Genomic DNA, 24,781 nt, shown 5'->3' with positions numbered 1-24,781 from the left:
ATTACATGATGGAGAAGTACAAAATATGATCTCATAAGCTCCTGACTCTTCTGGGCCAGTTTGCTCAGCAGGATCTCAATACAACCTGAAATCAGAAAAGTTGGGACAGCATAGAAAATGAAAAAAACAACAACAATAGAAATGAAGATGATGAAAAAAGAAAAGAAAAATAATTATTTTGGGTGTATACTGTCTGAAATCAAATGGAAGGCAAAGTGAATATAAGTTTTTGTTTGTTTTTCTTTTACATTTTCCATGCTGTCCCTCCTTTTCCTGATTTGAGGTTGTAAGTCACCTGCATCTAACTACTGCACATTGTAAGCTCTGAAAACACTGATCCAAATAAGAATAGAAAATTAAAAATAAACTAATCAGATCCTCCTGAACTTGTGCTATGACCCAGTGACATGCTTCTTCTAAAATCTCAGTTATGTAACTCATTCAAAACCAAAGATGCACTGCCACTCACCCGGGTGTCAGAAAGAGTCATTAACAGGAGTTACCTGACCAGCACTGAATCTAAATGAATTCAGATCATCCAGTCGCACAGGTTTGACAAGCATCACTGTGTTAATATAAAAGAAGCGCATCAAATGAGGCTATTTATAAGGACAGTCTTCTGCTGCTTTTGATCACTTTTGCTATTTCTTTATTTTTAGATTTGCACAGTTTCTTTTTTACCAGCCTGGGTCACAAGTCTTCAGATCAGGTTTTATGATGTTTTGTAGTGACAACGCTCAGACCCAAACCTAATGTGGTATTTGCTCAACCTGGCTGTGAGGACCCAGAATACATTGTTACTTCGGTTCAGTGTTGGTGTTTTCACGTGCCTCCGTTTGCAGAATGGCAGCACGTTGCTCCTTGGCAGTGAGCGACTCTTTGAGCACCTCGATATGTTGTTTGCAGTCCGAGTTCTGGTTGTTCAGGGTCTCCAGCTTTGTCTGCAGGGCCAACAGCTCCGACTCCTTCTTGGACAACTCCTGCTTCAGCTGGTCAATCTGCAGACACGTGTGACACAGAACCGAACCATATGATGCTGTAATATTTTATGTCACACCAGAAACAGAAGACTTTTCTTTAAAATGGTAAATGGACTGCATTTATATAGCGCTTTCCATCTGCATCAGACGCTCAAAGCACTTTACAATTATGCCTCACATTCACCCCCGATGTCAGGGTGCTGCCATACAAGGCGCTCACTACACACCGGGAGCAATAGGGGATTAAAGACCTTGCCCAAGGGCCCTTAGTGATTTTCCAGTCAGGCGGGGATTTGAACCCAGGATCTTCTGGTCTCAAGCCCAACACCTTAACCACTAGACCATCACCTCCTCCCCTGTGTGTGTGTGTGTGTGTGTGTGTGTGTGTGTGTGTGTGTGTGTGTGTGTGTGTGTGTGTGTGTGTGTGTGTGTGTGTGTGTGTGTGTGTGTGTGTGTGTGTGTGTGTGTGTGTGTGTGTGTGTGTGTGTGTGTGTGTGTGTGTGTGTGTGTGTGTGTGTGTGTGTGTGTGTGTGTGTGTTTTAGCTTTTGCACATTTTCTACCAAATCACTTTTTCTCATTAAAAATGCATTTGGGCTCCCATTCATTCATTATACATCACACACCGTCTCTAATCATGATTAATGAAATGAGGTCTAAAATTAAAATAACAAAAATTGCTTGATCTGGAACTGAGAAATTAATTTGAGGAGCAGTACATCAACCTGTGAGTCCATCCCAGATTTCAAGTAGATGGTTTGCTTTCAAAGACTCAGAAATGCTCATATAGGTCACCAGGTGTCTTGTTATGGAACTCTATAATGACCCTTTTCAAGTCTTAGGCATGTACGTTGTAAATAGTGAATAAATAGATAAATGAGTCCTCTAGTTTGTGAACACAATAACTACACAACAATAAATACCATCATCTTTTATGTCTCAAAATTAAAAGCTAATATAATGAGAATAAACTGATTAAATTGTGGTGAGCTTTGATGCATCAGATCAGTCCAAAAAGCAGCTCTGTTTTGCTTATGTAAAATACTAAATACATATATGTTTGCCACCTGCTGGACATGTCTGCACTTGTTGTTGAGTGTAACCTTATCACCACTTGCACAATGAAAATTAGTAGCAGGTGTGGTTGAACTTACATGTGCTTCAGTTTTGCTTGCTTGTTTATCAGTTTCTTTCATTTACAAAGCCAAGGTGTGGTAGACACCGACGCTTGTGCTTATGATAGGGGTTTCTAAATCATAGTTACAGAATTATAAAACGTTCAGGTTTTTATAATGAAATTTCAACAGTATTTGAATGTAATGGTAAGTTTAAATAATGATTTTGCCCAAGATACTGCTTACATTGTGGACTAATTCATTTTGTATAGGGTAGCTGTCTTCTTGAAAATGACTCAAGAAACTGAGATCCAACTTAAAAATGCAGTTTGTTCCACGGTGGGCCTATTTATCAGTGTTGCCACCGAAGGCATGTGCGGTTATAATTGCTGTGGTTAGTGTAAGTATGCATGTGTGTACTATAAGAATGCTGTCAAGATATCTTAAGAACACCTAATCTGATTTTGATCAAACTTGGCAGTTACATTGGATAGAAAGTAGTAATTTGATAGTGGTTACAATCGGCCAACGATAAAAGTCAGGAGTCAAGTGTTAATTTCTTGCACCATGTTAATATATATAAAAAAATGGGTTCATATTTTATTGTTTGTGAATGTGACTGTTTAAAAGCAAGTGCAACATTTTCTCTACATGCAAAATATAGGTTCATTTTTTTTATTTCAGTCCCATTTTATCCAAACCTTTCACAATATGAAGATCCACTGATGACATTTATCTTTCAACAGACAGATAACTAATTAACTTTATTCGATTTGGCACGTGAACATCAGTTGGAGAACAAATGTTGTTCTTTTATAAAGCACAGAATGCTTTGTGTCTTTTTTGGAGGTTCAAGCTGTGCTAAGGGTGGCTTTGATAAATGCTTATTACAGCAGTACAATATTTTTTGCACACGTCTATATAACCTGCACAAATGTGCACACTGAGCCACAGATACACTGCATGTGGTGCATGAATTATCTCGGTCAGTATTTCTGCGTGTGCATGTACAGTGCAGGAAAGTCTACCTTTGTCTTCATAAACTTTGAGTGGTTCTTGTAGACCTCCATCTGCTTGATCTCCTCTTCACGGTCCTCAGTGTTCAGTAAGCCGTTTGCCTTCAGCATTTGGATCTCATCTTCCAAATCCCGTATGTTGCGCTCCAGGGAGGCAATTTTGGTGTCCTGTGCGGAAACATGCAGAAAAGACACACCTCAAAATCCAAACTGTCGTGTGCAAAAACTTATATGCTGCAAATCCAACTCAACAAGAGAACAAGTCCAGGAAAGACAAGTGGCAGAGAAGGAGGGAGAGGGACAGATTGATTGAAGCCGAATATGACTGCAGTGCCTGTCGGTACATTTCGAAGCCTTCTGCCAAGCTCCTTGGAGCTGCTTAGAGGATTAATCACCATTGGGAAATATTGAGCAGACATCCAGCACAGAGTGATCACGCTGACCGAAGAGAAAAAGGTTGAAAAGTAGCGGCCGTGCTTTGCCGTAGCTGCTTGCCGATGATGTGCAGGATCCAGTCTGTGGACTGCGACTGTGAGTGCAGCTTTAGCTTCATGCTTTTTAAATAAATAATACAACATCTTTAAAATTAGTCATGGTCCATCTCCCTCTCCAGCGGAGCATAGAGCAACCTTCCTGTCTTCCTCTTTCTCTGTTCCTAGTGGCTCTGAACTTGTGAACTTGTGGCCGTGAACAGGTTTAGTCTTAGTCCGCTGCAGAGGAACATGGGTAAGACGCAGTAACGAGGAATAATGACTATCTTAAATGGATCACATGAGTCAACGTCAATGCATGACCATTGCAGTTGCACTTTGCCCTTGCAATGCATCTTATCTCAGTCTCCCGCGCGGCACGTTACAAGACAAACCTCAGTGCAAAAGATGCAAGACGCCATACCTTCAAATGAGAGCCATTTTATTCCATCGACATGTAATCACCGAAGTGGTCAGTAAATCTTTCCCTCTGTGTGTCTATCTCCTGCACACTAGTCTCTCACTGTCATAAACAACCACACCTGTTTCCATGGTAGCGGCAGGCAGGCAATATACTGTGCACTGTCTCCTGTGAGTGAGGAGGAGAGGGCGGGAGGGATATAAGGAGAAAGGGAGGGAGGATTATTCCTGCTTCCATCAGCATCGACACAGTGAGAAAAGGGGGAGAGTTGCAGGGTCTTCCTGCACAGAACAGGAGCACAGGAGGCGGGTCTTCCCTCACAGTGGACGCAAATCAACAGGATCCCACCGCCAAGCTGTCACATGGCTGCGACGCCAGCGGAGGCTGGGGCCTGCGCATGCAGCGTCGATTCAGCCGAGCGAGAGGGGCTGTGTTAGTTCAGCGATGATGTCATGATTTATTTTGAGGAAGTGATGTCAGTCCTCTGCAGTGAGGATGATTTCAAGATCAGAAGCTGGATGGCCCTGTTTTCTCCTACTGCCAGCCAGGCACTCACTCATTTGAACAGACACGATTATGTAACAGCGCATGGGCATGTTTTATATATTTGCATATTACATAAAGAATCAAACACACTCACATGCACATATGCAGAAAGTGAAAAATATATGACCTCCTTTGAGACTGTACATCAGGCAGTGGAGGTGGGTGGAGCCTCTTAAAATATTCCTACATAGTGTATGTGGAGTACTGTGCAAAACACTTCACACAGCAAATACACTGCAACAAAATAACAGGGACATATCAAATATTTTACAATAAAGACTGGACAAAATAAATCTCTCATGTGATTACCCATTACCTTATTTTTAGGAGAACATCGTGTTCTTACTTTTTTCAGCCAAGTTGCTTTAATAAAATAGATTAAATTCTCAATAACATTTTAAATAAACATTTGAAATGTTAAAATTTTGTATTTTACTGATATACCAATGAAGAAAATTATAGAAAAATTAGAAAGAAACACAAGACCACCTGTCTTGACTATGTGTAGCACACAGTGTAAAGTGCATTTTGAGCATGTCCAAATCTAGTTTGCAAATTATAGGACATGTAATCTGAATGCATACTAAGGCACAGGGCACAACAGGGTTGTGTTTTGTCAGGTAAATAATCATAGGTGTATTTTGGGTCTACAATAAATTAAACAAGTCATGTCATCTGTTATTGACTACATAAGCTGGGTGCAAAGGAAACTGACACATTCCTATCTGCAGACTCAGCGAGAGGTGCTCTGGTGAGGAAGCTGATCGGAGCATAAAGCATCCAAGTGTGTGAGTCACTAAAGCTCCCTGAGGTGAAGCAGTAAGGAGAAGTTTGGTATTTTTCCATGAGTGTTTACTTTTATTTCAGTTTTTGTTTTTGTTTGGAATTCAGTTTCATTGCAGTTTCATGTGCTAATATGCATCCCTGTGTGTATATAAGCAGTGTTCAGATGGATTGTGGAGTGAACACACCTGTGTAAAAGCGCATCTGAAAATGGCACTGTATAAATGGTAAAAAGACGCTGCACTCGACTTTAGATTCGTTTATTTATTTATTTTTGCAGTCTTTGACTTGCCTGTGATAGCAACACCCCAAAACTGCGCCTAACCACACCTTTTAAAACTAGGTCTCTCACAGGTGCGCAGATGAGTGAAAGTGCGCTCTTGCTATTGAAACAACGTTGGTGCTGGGAGTGAAAATAACAACTGCATCAGTTGGAACCTTGCAGACACTGTGCGCTGCACTGTGTGCTACTTTTCACCTGCTATAAGATAGACCCCAAGCATGCTTAAGACTTTTTCACTATACTACTGTGAACATTTGTCACCAAATTTCTCCTGTCTGCCGTAACATTTGGAAGCGTTGAACCATGCTGGTACGTACAAAAACAGACTGAAGTGATGTGAAACAGTCTGTGTGCACTTTGGTATGACTGTCTGCTGAACCAAAAATGTTTTTAGCTCTTGTTAATATTTACTCAACTGTTTTGCCTTGATGCACAGTGTGCGTAAGAGAAACACGACAGACAATAATGACTCAGCTGGTGCGGCTCAGAATGACAGCCATTGTGTATCTCAGTGTGCACATGCCGCATGATGTGTGTGAATGGCGGATGCACCCACAACCCATCTGTCAACATTTCTAGACTTTCCATGCCATGCTTGATGTAGTAGTTTGATGCCTTATACAGTAGTTCTCACATCCACAATAATAAACTAAACATCAGTCACTGCAGTACGCATTATCTGAAGTATTATTTTGTGTTCTTTACACCTGTCTTTGGTCATGGTCAGGTTCTTACTTTCATCTCTATGATGGTCTGCAGGGCCTTGGTTTTGCTTGGATCCTGATGTAGCTGATTTCTCCTGTGCAGTTCCTTACAGAAAAGAAACAACATTTAGCAACACAATTTGGTGTGACACAACACACAAAAAACACCTAATAAGTAAAAATTGTACTGAGTATACCATGTACAGGTTGGATTTTCCATGCAAATAAAGTATTTTGTAGTTTCTCATTGAAACAGCTAGAGAAAGCAGGGACATGGTGGCCTGAGGGGTTACAGTGTAAAAACACACCGTGCAACTTGCAGTTTACAATGTGGCTGATTTGATTTCTAAGCTTGTGCACCGTGTTTCATGTCACTCTTTACTGTGCTATCAATTAAATGCAAAATACACCTAATATTTTAAAGATGATTACAAACATCCCTGCTGTTCCCATTTCACTTAAATGACAAAGAAAAACTAATGACAAAATAAAGAATTGCAAAATGGAAAGCTATGCAGTAAAACTCACATATAATTGATTCAGGTGGACCAGCGAATTTTGTCCGTTATACGTAATAGAAATCTGTTATATGTATAAAACGGACAAAATCTGTTATTGTACAAAACAGACAAAATTCGTTATACATATAAAACGGAAACAATCCTCTCTCTCTCTCATATATGGGAATCCTGCCTTAAATATGCAGCGGACATTATGTATGTGTATTAAAAAGGTTACATTTGGTAGAGTCACTCTTTTTTCCTACATCCACTGTGGAGTGGTACCTTAAAATCCTACAGCATGATTTATGCTTCTCCAACTCCGTAACTCTGTGGCCATGTGCATTAAAGTTCTCCGTCGAGTTTTTACACAATTTTTATGCAGTGACTTTTTCTTTATATATATATATATATATATATATATATATATATACAATCATCAACCTCTAAACCAACTTTTACGGTACGTGTATTTTTCCTCCATGAAAATTCAGTAAGGTATATCTTATATATATCTTTCATGTTTTTTCATATATATTTGTAATTAGCATAATTTGGATTTTTGGCAGGCAGAGCTTTGACCTCTCAGTATTAATGTATAAAAATTTTGATTTTGAGAGTTTTACAGTTGTTGAGTTTTAGGAAGTGGAAGGTTTTGCAGTACAGACAAACAGCAATTCCTCTTGGCAAGCATAACAAACAGCTGTGAATAAATCTATGGTGTCTTGCAGAAAAAAATGTAATGGGCCATTTTCTGATTGACGATCATATGCACTTTTCAAAAATGTATAGTTTTGCAGATCTCCACAAAATTCCAATGAAAGCTAGTAGCTGAATGTAGTGAACTTGACTAATAAGTGCCAACCAGCTTTCTGTGATCTCAGGATGAAGGCTTACTTTTATAATCATGCCCACCTTATGGAACCGCTTGCCTGTGGATGGTAGGGGGTCAACATCTGTCCAATCATTTAAGGTCATTTGTAAAAATCTTTCTGTATTATATTGTTTATACTTAGTGTATGCAGAGGGTATGATGGTTATTTCTTTGCACAGGACAGCATTAACCCACTCTTTAGTGGCCAACCTTTAGTTGTCTGATTTACTAAAAGTTTGTATGTGTAAAAACATGCACAAAAACAATTGCAATCACAAATACACCTGTATGCTGTGTTACTAACAGTGAGTCTGTTAAATGTGCATAATAGTGTCAATTGTCAATTTTTAGTGTGTTAGCCTTTATGAACATGCAATTTGGGGTTTGTCCACATGAGTGCTCAAAATTCTTGGAGGGAACATGCAAATCGGTGAGGTTTGCACAGGCAACTTGATCAAAAAGAAAAGTCAAAAGGAAATTGAGCGGGTGCTGACTGCATCTGTATTCTGCAACTTTGAAACCTTGGCATTATTTTATGGCACTTGACAGACTGCTGTTCCAGCAACACATAGGCGTCTGCCTCCTTATACACAGAATTAAATAAATGATTTATTGTAAATGTATTGTAAACCTTCAAGTGAATGTCAGAAGATATCAGAAGGGCCACAGCTTGAAATCATTTTAAAAAAGCCACGTCTGGATTTGAGAAAATTCTCGTTTACAAGGAGCGTGGTGGATACATGGAAAACTGAAAAACTAATTCATGCATTTATTTCCTCTAGACTGGACTATTGTAATTCATTATTATCAGGTTGTCCTAAAAGTTCCCTAAAAAGCCTTCAGTTGGTTCAGAATGCTGCAGCTAGAGTACTGACGGGGACTAGCAGGAGAGAGCATATCTCACCCGTGTTGGCCTCTCTTCATTGGCTTCCTGTTAATTCTAGAATAGAATTTAAAATTCTTCTTCTTACTTATAAGGTTTTGAATAATCAGGTCCCATCTTATCTTAGGGACCTCGTAGTACCATATTACCCCATTAGAGCGCTTCGCTCTCAGACTGCGGGCTTACTTGTAGTTCCTAGGGTTTGTAAGAGTAGAATGGGAGGCAGAGCCTTCAGCTTTCAGGCTCCTCTCCTGTGGAACCAGCTCCCAATTCAGATCAGGGAGACAGATACCCTCTCTACTTTTAAGATTAGGCTTAAAACTTTCCTTTTCGCTAAGGCTTATAGTTAGGGCTGGATCGGGTGACCCTGGACCATCCCTTGGTTATGCTGCTTTAGACGTAGATTGTGGGGGGGTTCCCATGATGCACTGTTTCTTTCTCTTTTTGCTCCGTATGCATCACTCTGCATTTAATCATTAGTGATCGATCTCTGCCCCCCTTCACGGCATGTCTTTTTCCTGGTTTTTTCCCTCAGCCCCAACCAGTCTCAGCAGACGACTGCCCCTCCCTGAGCCTGGTTCTGCTGGAGGTTTCTTCCTGTTAAAAGGGAGTTTTTCCTTCCCACTGTTGCCAAGTGCTTGCTCATAGGGGGTCGTTTTGACCGTTGGGGTTTTTCATAATTATTGTATGGCCTTGCCTTACAATATGGAGCGCCTTCGGGCAACTGTTTGTTGTGATTTGGCGCTATATAAGAAAAAAGTTGATTGATTGATTGATTGATGGAACAGCCTGTCAGAGGATGTGTAACAGTGCCAAGTATAATCACATTTTAAAATAAAACAGACAAATTTTACAGAAATTATAGTAAATATAATATGGACAGCATTAAATAAATCAATAAAATATACTGCTATTTGAGGAGTGAGTTGTCTTCCATGTATATTAGATCTGGGTAAAGATGTGCCTTGTAACTTAAGTGGTTGATTTCATTTCAATTTGTGCTTACTGCGATTAATGTACAAAATTCTCATTTATGTACTGCTGTCTACGTCACATTACCACCCACTACGAATTGCACATTTAATCGTAAAATTGCCTCTACCCCAATGTGTAAAAGTTTGGATTGTCCATTTAATGTTGCACTTGTTGGCTGGACCCTAAATATTTACATAGAAAATAGCTGTCAGATGATTGACTGTGGTCTCTGACCTAGAAAAAAGATCAAAAACAACAGTTGACATATGGTTTTAATCACATCCTAATTATATGACTTTGTGTATTTTATATTTTGTTATTGGTTTGGGGTTATTTTTAAGCAGAAAATAGACAGCTGACATCAACAGACAGACATTGCAGAGTATGATGCCACCTTCTGGGGTACAGGTGTAAAACCTAAATATATTATCATAACCCTGCCTACATAATACCTCTCTCAGGTGAATGTTCTCCTTCTCCTTCTGATCTAGAATGACCTCCAGGTGTCCGAGCTGAGCCTCTGCCTCAGCAATGCGCCTGGCTCTCTCCTGCTCCTCCTCTTCTGATGCACGGCCGGGCCCTGGTGGCAGACCTTTACTCTGCAGCATCTCCAGCAGTTTCTTTATGGACTCATCTCTGGCACCCAGTGTTTGTTTCTGGGTCTCGATCCTCAGCTCCATCTCCTCCAGGGTCTTTCTCAGCAAAAACAGCTCCTTAGCCTGCCGGTCATGTTCAGCCTGCAGCCGACGGAAGTTCTCCTCTGTCAGCTCAATGGTGGTGAAGTGTTCAGAACCAGAGCGGTTGCCGCTCTCTTGCTGCAGCAAGTGGTTGAGGTCCCGTTGTGTGCGAAGTTCATCTTGCAGAGCTTGAATGGTCATCTGAAGATGCTGCAAGATAAGGTGCATGTGCAAGATCAGGCGGATTCATGCACACACAACACAAACATTATTTTTCATATTGATATAAAGTTTACAATGGAATGCATAGAATATACACTGTGAACAAAATAAAAACAAAAAAAAATTAAAGTTTTGAGTTTACTCACGGGCATTAATTGCCTAACTTTGACTAACATGTTGACTCAAAGAGATGTTAAATCTGATTTATAAGAAAAAAAAAATCATTATTCAAAGTAGTTCAATTTAAAGTTTATTGTCATAAAATACTATTTGTTCATCTTTAAATCATACTGATAGGTTTGACAAACACTGGTGGAATACACTGTTCAGCTTTTTGTCACATTTGGTTTCATCTGGTTGGGATGCAGAGCAATTTGGGGATCAGTGTCTTGCTGAAGGACTATTTTACATATAGAAGCAGTCAGAGATTGATCCATCAACCTTGTGATTTGAGTTATCGTATTTTCTAGACCAGGGGTGGCCAAGTTAGGTCCTCGAGAGCCACATTCCTGACACTCTTAGTTGTCTCACTGCTCCAACACACGTGAGACAACTAAGAGTGTCAGGAATGTGGCTCTCGAGGACCTAACTTGGCCACCCGTTCTAGACTGTAATGGGCCTTTCAGATTGAAGGCATCAGACGCGGCAGTTACCGCCTCCCAACATTTCAGTGACGTCAGATGCGTTGCACTGGATATGGCAAGTGGGGCAGAGATTTCTACATCACACTCTGGATTTTTCCAAAGGTCGTAAAAGTTGAGTGATCGCCATCTTGGATTTGCATCTGTAGAACCACAAAAAAAAAAGCTTAAAACAGCTGTAGAACAATTCTCCCATCATCCTGCTAGGAGAAGCTTTTTTTCAGCTACTTTTCATAATGACGCCAAGCCGAGGGAGGACTGATGACTTGGTGGGGTATTGATCAAACCACGACAGCATGCAGAGCTGCACAGAGGAGCCGGAATTCACGCCTCATCCCCAGGCAGAGCGAGGCAGGCAGCCGGGCAGACCAATTCAATCTGAAATTCCTCCGTTTTGAACATATACAAGCACCCAGTTTGACCAACGGAGCTTAGTTCTGCAGCTTAGTCTGAGGTGAGAAATACTGAGAAATTAATTTTGAGGTTAAAAAACATTTGCAAGGATTTTCTTCAGAAAACCGCTGTGTATAAATGAGCAGTTCTGTGACACGTTTCTGCCACTGATCTGTATATAACACAGTGTTATATACAGATCAGTGGTTTCTGCATTGCAGTCTTCCATGTTTTATCCTAATGCCTCATTTCTATTGGACAGTGCAAAGCTACATCACAGCACACAGCAGCGAAAGTTGGATTGGGTTGAACTTTGACCATGCCAGCTTGCCGACAAGTGTCAATGCGCATCGCTTTAGCTCAGTTTTGATGTGATTCTTCTGCCACATCAAAAAAGCGACGCATCTCATTGAAAATAATGCATTTTAGACCGATTCGAGACACTTCTAATGCCGTCAACGCTTCCACTGTGAAAGCCCCTTAAGTCTTGCCTTTTTTTTTTCCATTTCTTTTTTGCTTGTTTGGTTTGGCTCTGCGACATATTTCAAAGCAACTTTTATGTCAAAATATACTGCATTATCAACTACAGCCAAAAGATGGCACTGTCTACATGAATGACAACTGAACACTGTTCCCGGACAGTGATCTAAATGAAAAGGAGAGGTTAGGTTTGAGTGAATGAACCCAGACTTGGCACTTTATTTGTTTGCACTTTGCAGGACCAACACAGTGGAGGAGGATGGCAATGCTATAGTAAGGCTAACTGTATAATCCATCCATTTTCTATACCTGCTTAAGAGTCATGGGGCGGGGTGGGAGGCTGGAGCCCATCTCAGCAGTCATAGGGTGTGAGGCAGAGTACACCCTGGACAGGACGCCAATCTGTCGGAGGGTCACGTATAGACAAACACATTCACACCCGCAAGCACACCCAGAGCAAATATCAAAGTTTCCAATTTGCCTAACCTGCATGTCTTTGGATGTGGGAGGAAGCCGGAGCACCCAGATAGAACCCACACAAACAAGAGAACATGCAAACTCCACACAGAAAGGCCAGGGGTGGGTAGTGATCCCAAGACCTTTGTGCTGTGAAGCAACAGGGCTAACCACAAAGCCACCGTGCTGCTCAACTGTATAATCAATTATTTGAAAAAGTTGTTTGCATTTAGTGAAGTAAACATGCGCACATTTAGCTCTATACCGAAGCAGCCTGTGCATCCAGGTCCTACAAATTACATTTTCATCTGTTCGGTGGAGGCAGGAAGCAGTTAACTCTGAGTCCTTTCCCTCACACTACAACATTAATTACAGCACAGTAGGTTAGTGTTTAGCACTGTTGCCTCACAGCAAGAAGGTCATGGGCTCAGTTCCCACCTGTGGCCTTTCTGTGTGGAGTTTGCATGTTTTCCCCATGTTTGCGTGGGTTCCTTCCCTCCTTTGGCTTGCTTCCCCATCCAGAGATATGCAGGTTAGGTGAATCGGTAACTTAAATTGTGCGTGCAGGTGTGAATGTGTTTGTATGTCTATATGTGGCCCTGCGAGAGACCCTGTATGTACACAGGCCCTGTCTACATACAGAGCCCTCCAAAAGTATTGGAACACTTGGCATTTCTTTCACCACAACATCAAATCTAGGCTTGTATCTCAGACATACCTTCTGGCAAATGGTAACTGAACTTTCAGGTCTTCTTTTTAAGAAAATCCTCATCTATACCTCTTTATCATGAAGCTGTATAACTGGGGATACATACACTATGCACAATTTCTCCAATTACAGCCACAGAGGCCTATAAATTCTTCTGGGTTGTCTGGGTGTCTTGGTGGCTTTCCTCACTCTTCTCCTTCTTGCACAGTCAGTTAGTTTTTGAGAACTGTCTACTCCATACAGATTTACCATAGAGTGCCGTACTGTTTGTATTTCTTCATAGCTGATGTAAATAAAATGACATGGAAAAGGTCCCATCCATCCCCATCCATGTCTGAAAAAAACTGGCAGTAAGACTAATTATTTACAGTTTACAGTCCATTACTTATGCAACCCATCATCTTGGCTTTTATATTTTAAATTAATTATATCAACTTGTAGAGATTTGCTTTTAGTTTGAATTAAAGAAGATAATTTTAGAAATTTATTTATTTATTTATTTTTTGTATTTGAAATGGCATAATCAAATTAAATGTGTGAAATACCAAGTGTTCTAATACTTTTGGAGGGCACTGTATAAGGTCCCACAGCTAGAGACTGGCGTCTTGTCCAGGGTGTACCCTGCCTCATGCCAAGTGACTGCAAGGATAGGGTGCAGCTCCCCGTGACCCTTAATTGGAGTAAACGGTTGAAGGTGAGTGAGTGAGTGAGTTGACAGTGCATATCAGAGCACAAACCAAGCATGTACTCAAAGGAATTGTCTGTAGACCCCGAGACAGGATTGTCTCAAGGCACAAATCTGTGGAAGGGTACAGAAAAATTTCTGCTGCTTTGAAGGTCCCAATGCACACAGTGGCCTCCATCATCTGTAAATGGAAGAAGTTCGGATCCACCAGCACTCTTCCTAGAGCTGGCCACCCATCTAAACTGAGCAACCGGGTTGAAGGGCCTTATTCAGGAAGGTGACCAAGAACCTGATGGTCACTCTGTCAGACCTCCAGCATTCCTATGTGGAGAGAGGAGAACTTTCCAGAAGGACAACTTCCTCTGCAGCAATCCACCAGTCAGGCCTGTATGGTAGAGTGGCCAGACGGAAGCCACTCTTTCATACAAGGCACATGGCAGCCCACCTGGAGTTTGGCAAAGATGAACACAGCAATGTACAGAGACATCCTGGATGAAAACCTGCTCCAGAGCCCTTATGACCTCAGGCTGGGGCGACGGTTCATCTTTCAGCAGGACAATGAACCTAAGCACACAGCCAAGATATAAAAGGAGTGGCCTCAGGACAACTCTGTGAATGTCCCTGAGTGGCCCAGCCAGAGCGCAGACCTGAATCTGACTGAACATCTCTGGAGAGATCTGAAAATGGCTGTGCACCAATGCTCCCCATCCAATCTGATGGAGCTTGAGAGGTGCTGTTAAGAGGAATGGGCAAAACTGCCAAAAGATAGGTGCGCCGAGCTTGTAGTGTCATATTCAAGAAGACGTGAGGCTGTAATTCCTGCCAAAGATGCATCAGCAAAGCAGGGGTGCCAAAAAGGGGAAAATAAAGAGAAGGATTCTAGGGGCCCCATGATTGACAGGGTCCTAGAGTGGCCCCTAATATGAATATAACACTGACAAAATAATATGGGAGTGGCTCAGTAAGATTTCTTTTCATGGGGCCCAAAAGTATTGAGCAAAGGGTGTGAATACATATGTACGTGTGATTTCTTAGTTTGTTGTTTGTTTGTTTTTTAGTAAATTTGCAAAAATTTCATTTTTTTCATGTTGTCATTATGGGATGTTGTGAGTAGAATTTTGACAGGAAAAATGAATTTCATCCATTTTGGAATAAGGCTGTATAACATAAAATGTGAAATAAGTGAAGCCCTCTGCATACTTTCCAGATGCACTATATATATGTTTTTTCTTCTTCATTTTTTGACAGATGTAACTAATGCAACATGTACTCCAAAAAATAAGGTACAATCCGTAATTTATAGAACTCCAATAAGTTTTGGAACTATTCCCAGGAACACTACTGTGTATTGTAATTAGTTTCCCATTCTGCTGCATATTTTCTCTGGAATTTGCCTACCCTACCTAGTGGGTGTTATGTTTCTCCTTGTGGTTTCCACCTACTTAGATGGTTGGCACGATCAAGCCAACGATGATCACACAGCGTGTCTAGGAAGTGCTTTGAGCAGCTGATGCAGATGGAAAAGCACTATATAAAAAAATGCAGTCCATTTAAACAAATTATGTACATGTGAGTTTTTGACAATTTCTCCAGCAGCCACTAATTATCCATAACTTAACTGATAATCCTCAAGGCAGGCACTTCCACTAACCATCTAGCAGGTGGCAGTACATCTATGGACTATTACATTGGAGAAACAAAGTTGCTCTTTAGATTGAACTGGTGCGTCAAAGTTCACAAGATGCAATAGGGTTTGTCCTCATTATATGTATTGGACAGTGGTGGGCACAGTTCAGCTAATCCGATAGCAGATAATTATCGAAGCAAACTTTTTTGCTAGTAGATTAGCTTTTCAGATAAGATAAAACCATCATCGGACCAATTATTTTCCGATAAATTTAGTTCCGAACATTTTTTCTTTTTGCTGGTAAAGTGAGCAAAGTTTAATCATCAAAAACGTTTGTAAACCCTAAAATCAAACATTTTAGTCCGTCTGTTATGTGTTTATTATGGCAGACTGGCTGTCACTTGCTGATGATGTCATCATTAAGCGGAAAACACGATTGGCCGGTCGACGCAGGGAGCATTGTGAGTAGTGTAGTTCAGGTTCACTTTGGACGTTACAGTGTTGTCCCTTGGAAATCTGCTGCAAAACCCATCACACATCGTGCAAAAGAATGATTTAAATATCTAAAGAACACTGGATTACTTCATCGCATCTAAACAAATGACTACGGCTGCCAGGAGTTAAGGTTTTGTAAAATCTCAGCGATCATTCACCAGCGTGGTAGGTGGCTGTAAGAAGCCCGCTCGACACAATAACGGACTAATTTTAACATCATTTTATTTTATTTCTTTGTGGCTGACGGTATCGCCAAGACGCGGTGGGAGAGAGGAGCTCTCACGGTGCAGCTGTGTACAGACTGGATGTTCCTTCACTGTTTAGACCGTTTTGGATAATCTCAGGATGATTATTCTTTCAGATGAATCCCACTGAAACTTACAGGTAAGAATTTATATTTACTACGTGTATTTTTCTCTGCCAATCAATGCATTAATGGACATATTTGGGTTGTTTAAATGGCAGGGTGAAAGCGTGTGAAAAAAGCAGCAGCTTTTTAGTTCGTAAATGAAGATGTATCTAATACCGAGGTAAACTCTGACTTTTAATACTGTGTTTTACTGCTTTTGAAAGATGATGACAGTGTTTGGGGTTTTATTTTTTTATTCATTCATTTTTCATGTGTGTCTGTGATCCTTGAATTTACATAGCAGCCCCTGCGGTGTTTAAACTGAAACTGGTTTATCAGAAGCCGACAATGTAATCTGATGTGCCCGCGTCCAAATCAATACTAAAAGTGATCAGTTATCTGTAATAAAGACAGTTGTGGGAACAGTTCAGCTAATCCGATAGCAGATAATTATCGAAGCTAATGTTTTTGCTATCAGATTAGCTGTTCAGATAAGTTTTAAAACCATCAGCGGACCAATTATCTTCCGATAAATTTAGTTGTGATAACTTTCAGTCCGCTAACATTTTCTTTGCTGGTAAAGTTTAACGGTCAAAAATGTTTGCAAACCCTAAAAACAAACATTTTAGTAAGACCAAGGTCACAAAGTGCTTCACACGATATAAATAGACAATAAAAACAACACATACAAATATAGAACAATAAAATAAATTTACACTAAAATGCCAGTTTAAAAAAATGTGTCTTTAGTTGCTGTCTAAAAACATCTACAGAATCCAGTGAGCGAAGAGAACAGGGAAGCTCATTCCAGAGGCGAGGTGCCACAGCTTTAAAAGATCTGTCCCCTCGAGTTTTAAAACAAGTTCGGGGAACCATCTGCAGGTTCTGATTGGAAGACCTCAAACTCCTGCTGGAAACATAAGGCTGGATCAGGTCCTTAATGTATTCCGGTGCCTGCCCATGTAGAGCTCTAAAGGTCAGCACGAGGATTTTGTAATTTATCCTGTAAAAAACAGGGAGCCAATGTAAAGACTTGAGGACAGGAGTAATATGCATTCTCCTGTGGGCGCGGGTAAGAAGTCGTGCAGCAGAATTTTGCACTACCTGCAGGCGGGCCAGCTCTTTCTTACTGAGGCATGTAAAGAGACTGTTACAATAATCAAGTCGTGAAGAAACAAATGCATGCACAATCATCTCTAGCTCATTAAAAGCCACCATTTTGCATAATTTGGAAATGTTTCGAATTTGGAAAAAACAGTTCTTAACGAGCTGCCTAGTGTGATGTTCCAAAGACATCCCTCCATCCAAAATGACACCCAGGTTACGCAGGCTGCCTTTAACAGAGCTGCTCAGATTACCAAGATGATTCTTAATGACAGACATAGCACTATCTGGAGCTACAATCAATGTCTCAGTCTTATTAGAATTCAACTGCAGGCTGTTTTCAGTAAGCCATTCTGTAATTTTAGTGAGACAACTAATGAGAGAACAAATTTTCTGTGCTTCAGTTGTCTTAAAAGAACAGTACAGCTGCAAGTCATCGGCATACAAATGGTAGGACACATCGCAGAACTGCTGGATCAGCTTACCAAGAGGAAGGATATACAGCAGGAACAAAATCGGACCCAGGACTGAGCCCTGCGGGACACCCCACAAAAGATAGCATATTCAGACATCACACTGTTCACAGAAACACTAAAAGTTCTACCAACCAAGTAAGAGCTAAACCACTCTAATACAGGACCTGACATGCCAACCGTATCCCGCAATCTATTAATCAAAATGCCACCAAATGCAGATGACAGATCCAATAAAACCAGCACAGAACATTTACCACTATCAGCGCCCATCATAATGTCACTAGCCACCTTCAACAGGGCAGCTTCAGTGGAATGAAACTCACGGTACCCGGACTGAAATGTGTCATAGATGTTGTTAGTCTGCAAAAATGATTTAAGTTGGACACAGACCACCTTTTCCAAGACTTTAGCCAAAAAGGGGGTCTTTGATATTGGCCTAAAGTTCTTCAGTTCCATAGAGTCCAATCCTGCTTTCTTTAGCCGTGGTTCCACAACAGCATGTTTAAAAGAACAAGGAAACACACCAGTCGACAAAGACATATTGAAAATTTTAACAATACAATGCCCAATAGAGTCAAAAACATTCATAAACAATCTAAAAGGAACTACATCCAAAATACCAGAGGTTGGTTTCATTATGTTGATGACAGATAGAATATCCTCAATTGTAACAAGCTTAAAAGAGGTCCAGCATTGAGTGGGAGGTCCCAAATACCAGGAATCACAACAAGCGGGCAATGAGAGCGGCAAACTAGCTTTTATGACTCTGACTTTGTCAATGAAGAGATTAAGGAACTCATCACTACTTGTAGGAAGAACAGGAGTTAGAGCAGCAGCAGGTGACACAATAGAGCTGATTGTGTCAAAGAGCACTTTTCACACATTTTAGTCCATTTGTTGTGTGTTTATAGCCACCAAGCAGACTGGCTGCCTGTCACTTGTTGATGGCATCATCATTAAGCACAAGACGTGATTAGCCTGTCGACACAGGGAGCATTGTGGGTAGTGTACTTCAGGTTCACTTTGGACGCTACAGTGACTTGTCCACTCGACACAAAAACAAAACAGACTAATTTTAACATTATTTTATTTCTCTGTGGCTGTAACTTAATCACCAAGACTCGGTGGGGGAGAGGAGCGCTCATGGTGCACCTGTGTGTACAGAGGGAGGGACGTTTCTTCATGTTTAGACACTATTGGATTTTTAAAAAGGACACTTTATGTGGATTATTTATTCATTCAAATGAATCCCACTGAAACTAACAGGTAAGAATTTATATTTACTATGTGTATTTTACTGTGCCAATCAATGCATTAATGGATGTATTTCGGTTGTTTAAGCTACAGGGTTCAAAGCGTGTGAAAAAAGCAGCAGCTTTTAGCTCGTAAATGATGGTGTATCTAATACCGAGATAAACTGTGACTTCTAATACTGTGTTTGACTGCTTTTGGAAGATGATGACAGTGTTTGGGGTTTTATTTTTTATTCATTCATTTTTCGTGTGTTCTTTGTGTTTGTGATCCTTGAATTTACCCAGCAGCCCCTGCGGTGCTTAAAGTGAAACTGGTTTATCAGAAGCCGACAGTGTAATATGATGTGGCTGCGTCCAAATCAATACTAATAGTTATCGGTTATCTGTAAGAAAGATAATTTTTTAAGCAGTTTATCGGTTTATCGTCATAAAAGATAACTTTTCAGTTATCTGATTAATGTTATCAAAGCTAACTTTTTGGTTAGCTGGGCCCACCAATGAATAAAGATAATTTTTTAGCAGTTTATCGGTTTATCGTCATAAAAAATAACTTTTCAGTTATCTGAGGAATGGTTATCGAACCTAACTTTTTAGTTAGCTATGCCCACCACTGGTACTGGAATTTCATAATCACAGTTTCTGTGTTTTGTGATTGTGCTGGATCAGATTCAGGCTTTCAATAATTTCCCAGACGTATCCAGTGAAAGTGTTGAAAATGTTGAAAAATTAACTGATCGATTAATTTATTGATTGTGGCATTCATGTGTGTGGTTCCCCAGCAAGGGCTTAATGGACTCATTAGGTCACTGGACAGAGGTGTTTAGTGTTGGTGAAGCTGATATCTTTTCAGGAGGATGAAGGTCCATGTCTTTAGGGTCCTGGTGCTTGCTGTCTAATGCTATGTTCACAAGTTGGTTGTAAGTAACAGACAATAAAAAGATGGTACATTGTTTTCAATGAGAGGCTGATAAAAAATGCCACCACCTCTGGTAATGACTGCAGCAGCCGTGCACTGTCAAAAGTTAAAAAGTTTCAACTTTTGTCACTTATCACAGTGACAAGGACAAACTGGATGTTGTTTTATCTTAAGGAGCAGGAAACACAGACGAGAGATGGATTATTTAAGTGCAGAAAGTCACTCAGTTTTAATTAGGTCCATGTGATTTACAGAATTTGTGTGATTTACAGAAAGCAATTAACCTTTAATTTCACAAAAAGTAAACTTGTTAAGCTGCCATCAGAGCCAGGGCTTCCTTTTCTCGTTATAAATCTGTGGATCTTTCAGTTCAGTAAATTATTGTCTGTGGCATCAGCATAAAAAAAAGACAGTGCCTAACAACGTCACCTACAGTCTACAGCTGCAGATGACAAAAATTATGTTATGACGGTTTTTCTGCCACCAACATATGACTGCAGCATTACCGTATGGTTGTGAGACTTAAGCCTGGTTCACACGGCAGGATCTTAAAATTACCATTAGGTTTCCAAAATCTGAGAGACAACACACGTGAAGATAAAAAATCATGGATCTAACAGGTTTGGTTGTACATTGTGTGGTGTTCAGCCACACGGTAAGGACAACAACACCACACACGAACAGATTTCACACACGAATGTTCACAGCTCAGACAGAAAATCTCTCAAGATTAAACGTGACTTCAGAGTAAACAAACGGAGGTACTTTGTGGACTATTTCAAACTGAGGGAAAAAACGATACAAAAAGAAAAGGTGTTCTTTAAAGGAGTGGAGACAGCGCGACCACCGAACTTTCTTGTAAGTCAGAACAGCTGTTTTGATTTTATTTTCTGCTCCGTGCGTCCGTCACCTCACTTTCTGATTAGCTGCACATCACATTCAGTGAGCTGCATGCTTGTTTGTGGTTGGAGGACACCACACACACTGCGATATCGGGCCAAAAAAATCCAACATGTTGAATATCCCCGATTTGCAATCGGAGCGCTCCTGGCATCCTTCCGAGCAGATCAGAATGTTCTTAACACACCACACACAGGAGGAATATCTGATAAGATTATCTTTGGCATCATCACGATTGTCAGGGCGTCCTTAAGCTTGTCGGAAGGGGAAGATCGGGTCCGATATCGGCCTAATTATCCTGCTGTGTGAACCCGGCCTTAGATGCTAACCAATGACCTACAAATGTTTGGCGGTCTAAATCCTACACCATTGCCAGCTAATGCCTGGTTCACACAGCAAGATAATTATGCCGATTTCACACCCAATGTTCGTAAGGACCGCTCAGGCCGCAAATTGGGCATATTCAACATGTTGGATTGTTTTGGCCCAATATCGCAGCATGTGTGGTGACCCCCAACCACAAACGAGCATGCAGCCCACTGAATGTGACGTACAACCAGTCAGAAAGTGAGGCAACAGACACACAGAGCGGAATTCGAAATCAAAACAGCTGTTATGGTGCACCAGAAAGTCTGGTGGTCATGCTGTCTCCACTCCTTTAACCTACTCCTTATGTTTTTCTTTTTGTATCCTTAGAAAGAGTTCACACACTCTAAAACATTGCAGCTGTGTTTAGTTATGTCTACTGGCTACCTCTTTTTAACATAAAGAGCTCTTACAAGTTTTGGATGTTGAACTCAACAAGTTGAGTTGAGTTGTAAAGTTGAGTTCAACATCCAAAACTTGTAAGAGTTCTTTATGTTAAAGAGAGGTAGCAAGTAAACATAACTAAACGAGGCTGCAATGTATCAGAGTGCAAACTCTGTTTGTTTACTCTGAAGTCATATTTAGTCTCAACAGATTTTGCAAGATTTCCTGTCTGACCTGGGAATGTTCATGTGTGAAATCTGTTTGTGTGTAGTGTGTTGTCTTTACCATGTGGCAGCACACCACACACTGTACAACCAAAACTGTTAGATCTATGATTTTTATCTTCATGTGTGTGGTCTCTCAGGTTTTGGAAACCTACAGACAATTTGAAAATCTTGACGTGTGAACCAGGCCTAAGGTAAAACAAAGGCTTCGGTTTACAGAGAACCAGATGTTCAGTTTATAAACTCAAAGATTGATGGATTGATCCCTGACGACTTGCCAAACTGAAAATGATACCCAAGAAAAGCGTTTTAGTATCTCTGTCAATGCATATGGTATTTATAAGCTTCACTTCTGCCCACACCCTTTCAGATGCACGGGTATACTGTTAAGTTGTTCTTTTTATGAGTTATTGTTATTGTTGATCTGTGTGATGAATAAATAAATTCATTCATTCATTCATGTTTTACTAACATAAATTTAACTGAACTTGATACACTTGCTTATTTGAAACTAGTCAAATCTAACAAATTGCATTAAATGTGTAGCTAATTCTACCCTAAAACTAAATTTAAAAATCTATGCAGCTGGTTGATTTATATTTGCAAATCTTAAGAACTTTTTTTTTTTACATAATATTTTAACAGATAAACACATGGACAATTTTTCAAAACAAAGGAACACAACAACTTCATTCATTTTCTACACCCGCTTACACCCTGGACAGGACAGCAGTTTATCGCAAGGACACATATAGAAAGACAAACATCCACACATGCCTTCAGGCCTACGGTTTATTTGAAGTTTCCAATTCACCTAACTAGCATGTCTTTGGAAGTGGGATCAAGCCGGACAATCATGAGGGAACCCATGTGAACATGGGGAGAACATGCAAACTCCACACAGAAAGGCCCCAGGCAGGAAGAGAACCCATGGCCTTCTTGCTGTGAGGCAACAGTGCTAACCACTAAACCACCGTGACACCACAACACAACTTACCATAGAATATTTATGGAAGAATATAGCCTGGTGTTTTTGTTATCAGCAGACAAAATACAATTCTATCTGTATAAAAAAAAATTCTACTTGCATAAGGATCACAGTTAGAACTGTTTTTAATTTTATAGAGTATATTTTAAGCTTACGTGACACTTAATTATGACTTAATTATTATATTGTTAAATTATTAAAAAATGAAGACAATCACCTTGATGTTTAAGAAGTCTGGACACAAATATAGATTATGGAGCGCTCAGGTACCTACTTAAAATTAATCTGCAAGCTGAAAACACATTGGAAAGATTCAATGACTTTTCGGAACTTAAAACAGGATAAAGTGTCACTCCAGCTGATCGTACAGTTTTAATATCAAATCAAATCAATTTTATTTATATAGCGCCAAATCACAACAAACAGTTGCCCCAAGGCACTTTATATTGTAAGGCAAAGCCATACAATAATTACGGAAAAACCCCAACGGTCAAAACGACCCCCTGTGAGCAAGCACTTGGCGACAGTGGGAAAGAAAAACTCCCTTTTAACAGGAAGAGTGCATCATGGGAACCCCCCAGCAGTCTAAGTCTATAGCAGTATAACTAAGGGATGGTTCAGGGTCACCTGATCCAGCCCTAACTATACTCAACAAAAATATGAACGCAACACTTTTGGTTTTGCTCCCATTTTGTATGAGATGAACTCAAAGATCTAAAACTTTTTCCACATAGACAATATCACCATTTCCCTCAAATATTGTTCACAAACCAGTCTAGATCTGTGATAGTGAGCACTTCTCCTTTGCTGAGATAATCCATCCCACCTCACAGGTGTGCCATATCAAGATGCTGACTAGACACCATGATTAGTGCACAGGTGTGCCTTAGACTGCCCACAATAAAAGGCCACTCTGAAAGGTGCAGTTTTATCACACAGCACAATGCCACAGATGTCGCAAGATTTGAGGGAGCGTGCAATTGGCATGCTGACAGCAGGAATGTCAACCAGAGCTGTTGCTCGTGTATTGAATGTTCATTTCTCTACCATAAGCCATCTCCAAAGGCGTTTCAGAGAATTTGGCAGTACATCCAACCAGCCTCACAACCGCAGACCACGTGTAACCACACCAGCCCAGGACCTCCACATCCAGCATGTTCACCTCCAAGATCGTCTGAGACCAGCCACTCGGACAGCTGCTGAAACAATCGGTTTGCATAACCAAAGAATTTCTGCACAAACTGTCAGAAACCATCTCAGGGAAGCTCATCTGCATGCTCGTTGTCCTCATCGGGGTCTTGTCGTCATAACCAACTTGAGTGGGCAAATGCTCACATTCGCTGGTGTTTGGCACGTTGGAGAGGTGTTCTCTTCACGGATGAATCCCGGTTCACACTGTCCAGGGCAGATGGCAGACAGCGTGTGTGGCGTCGTGTGGGTGAGCGGTTTTCTGATGTCAATGTTGTGGATCGAGTGGCCCATGGTGGTGGTGGGGTTATGGTATGGGCAGGCGTCTGTTATGGACGAAGGACACAGGTGCATTTTATTGATGGCATTTTGAATGCACAGAGATACCGTGACGAGATCCTGAGGCCCATTGTTGTGCCATACATCCAAGAACATCACCTCATGTTGCAGCAGGATAATGCACGGCCCCATGTTGCAAGGATCTGTACACAATTCTTGGAAGCTGAAAATGTCCCAGTTCTTGCATGGCCGGAATACTCACCGGACATGTCACCCATTGAGCATGTTTGGGATGCTCTGGACCGGCGTATACGACAGCGTGTACCAGTTCCTGCCAATATCCAGCAACTTCGCACAGCCATTGAAGAGGAGTGGACCAACATTCCACAGGCCACAATTGACAACTTGATCAACTCTATGC

General features: G+C 40.8%; 1 protein-coding gene across 7 annotated transcripts in view; it reads right to left on the bottom strand.

Moving 5' to 3' along the window:
- The window catches only part of erc2 (ELKS/RAB6-interacting/CAST family member 2), a 77,119-nt gene that overhangs the window by 39,232 nt on the left and 13,106 nt on the right, over positions 1–24,781 (bottom strand). For all 7 annotated transcript variants that reach the window (XR_004559562.1, XM_034166480.1, XM_034166481.1 and 4 more), the window contains 4 exons: positions 10,001–10,435; positions 6,348–6,422; positions 3,122–3,277; positions 831–998 (listed from right to left, as the gene is read on the bottom strand). Coding sequence is in view for 6 of the 7 variants with exons in the window: in XM_034166480.1 (XP_034022371.1) it covers positions 831–998; positions 3,122–3,277; positions 6,348–6,422; positions 10,001–10,435 (834 nt within the window). In the remaining variant the exon portion in view is untranslated. The remainder of the gene's footprint in view (positions 1–830; positions 999–3,121; positions 3,278–6,347; positions 6,423–10,000; positions 10,436–24,781) is intronic.

Source organism: Thalassophryne amazonica, chromosome 3 (assembly GCF_902500255.1).
Source record: "Thalassophryne amazonica chromosome 3, fThaAma1.1, whole genome shotgun sequence".
NCBI lineage: Eukaryota > Metazoa > Chordata > Actinopteri > Batrachoidiformes > Batrachoididae > Thalassophryne > Thalassophryne amazonica.
This window is presented reverse-complemented; position numbering and strand designations above follow the sequence as displayed.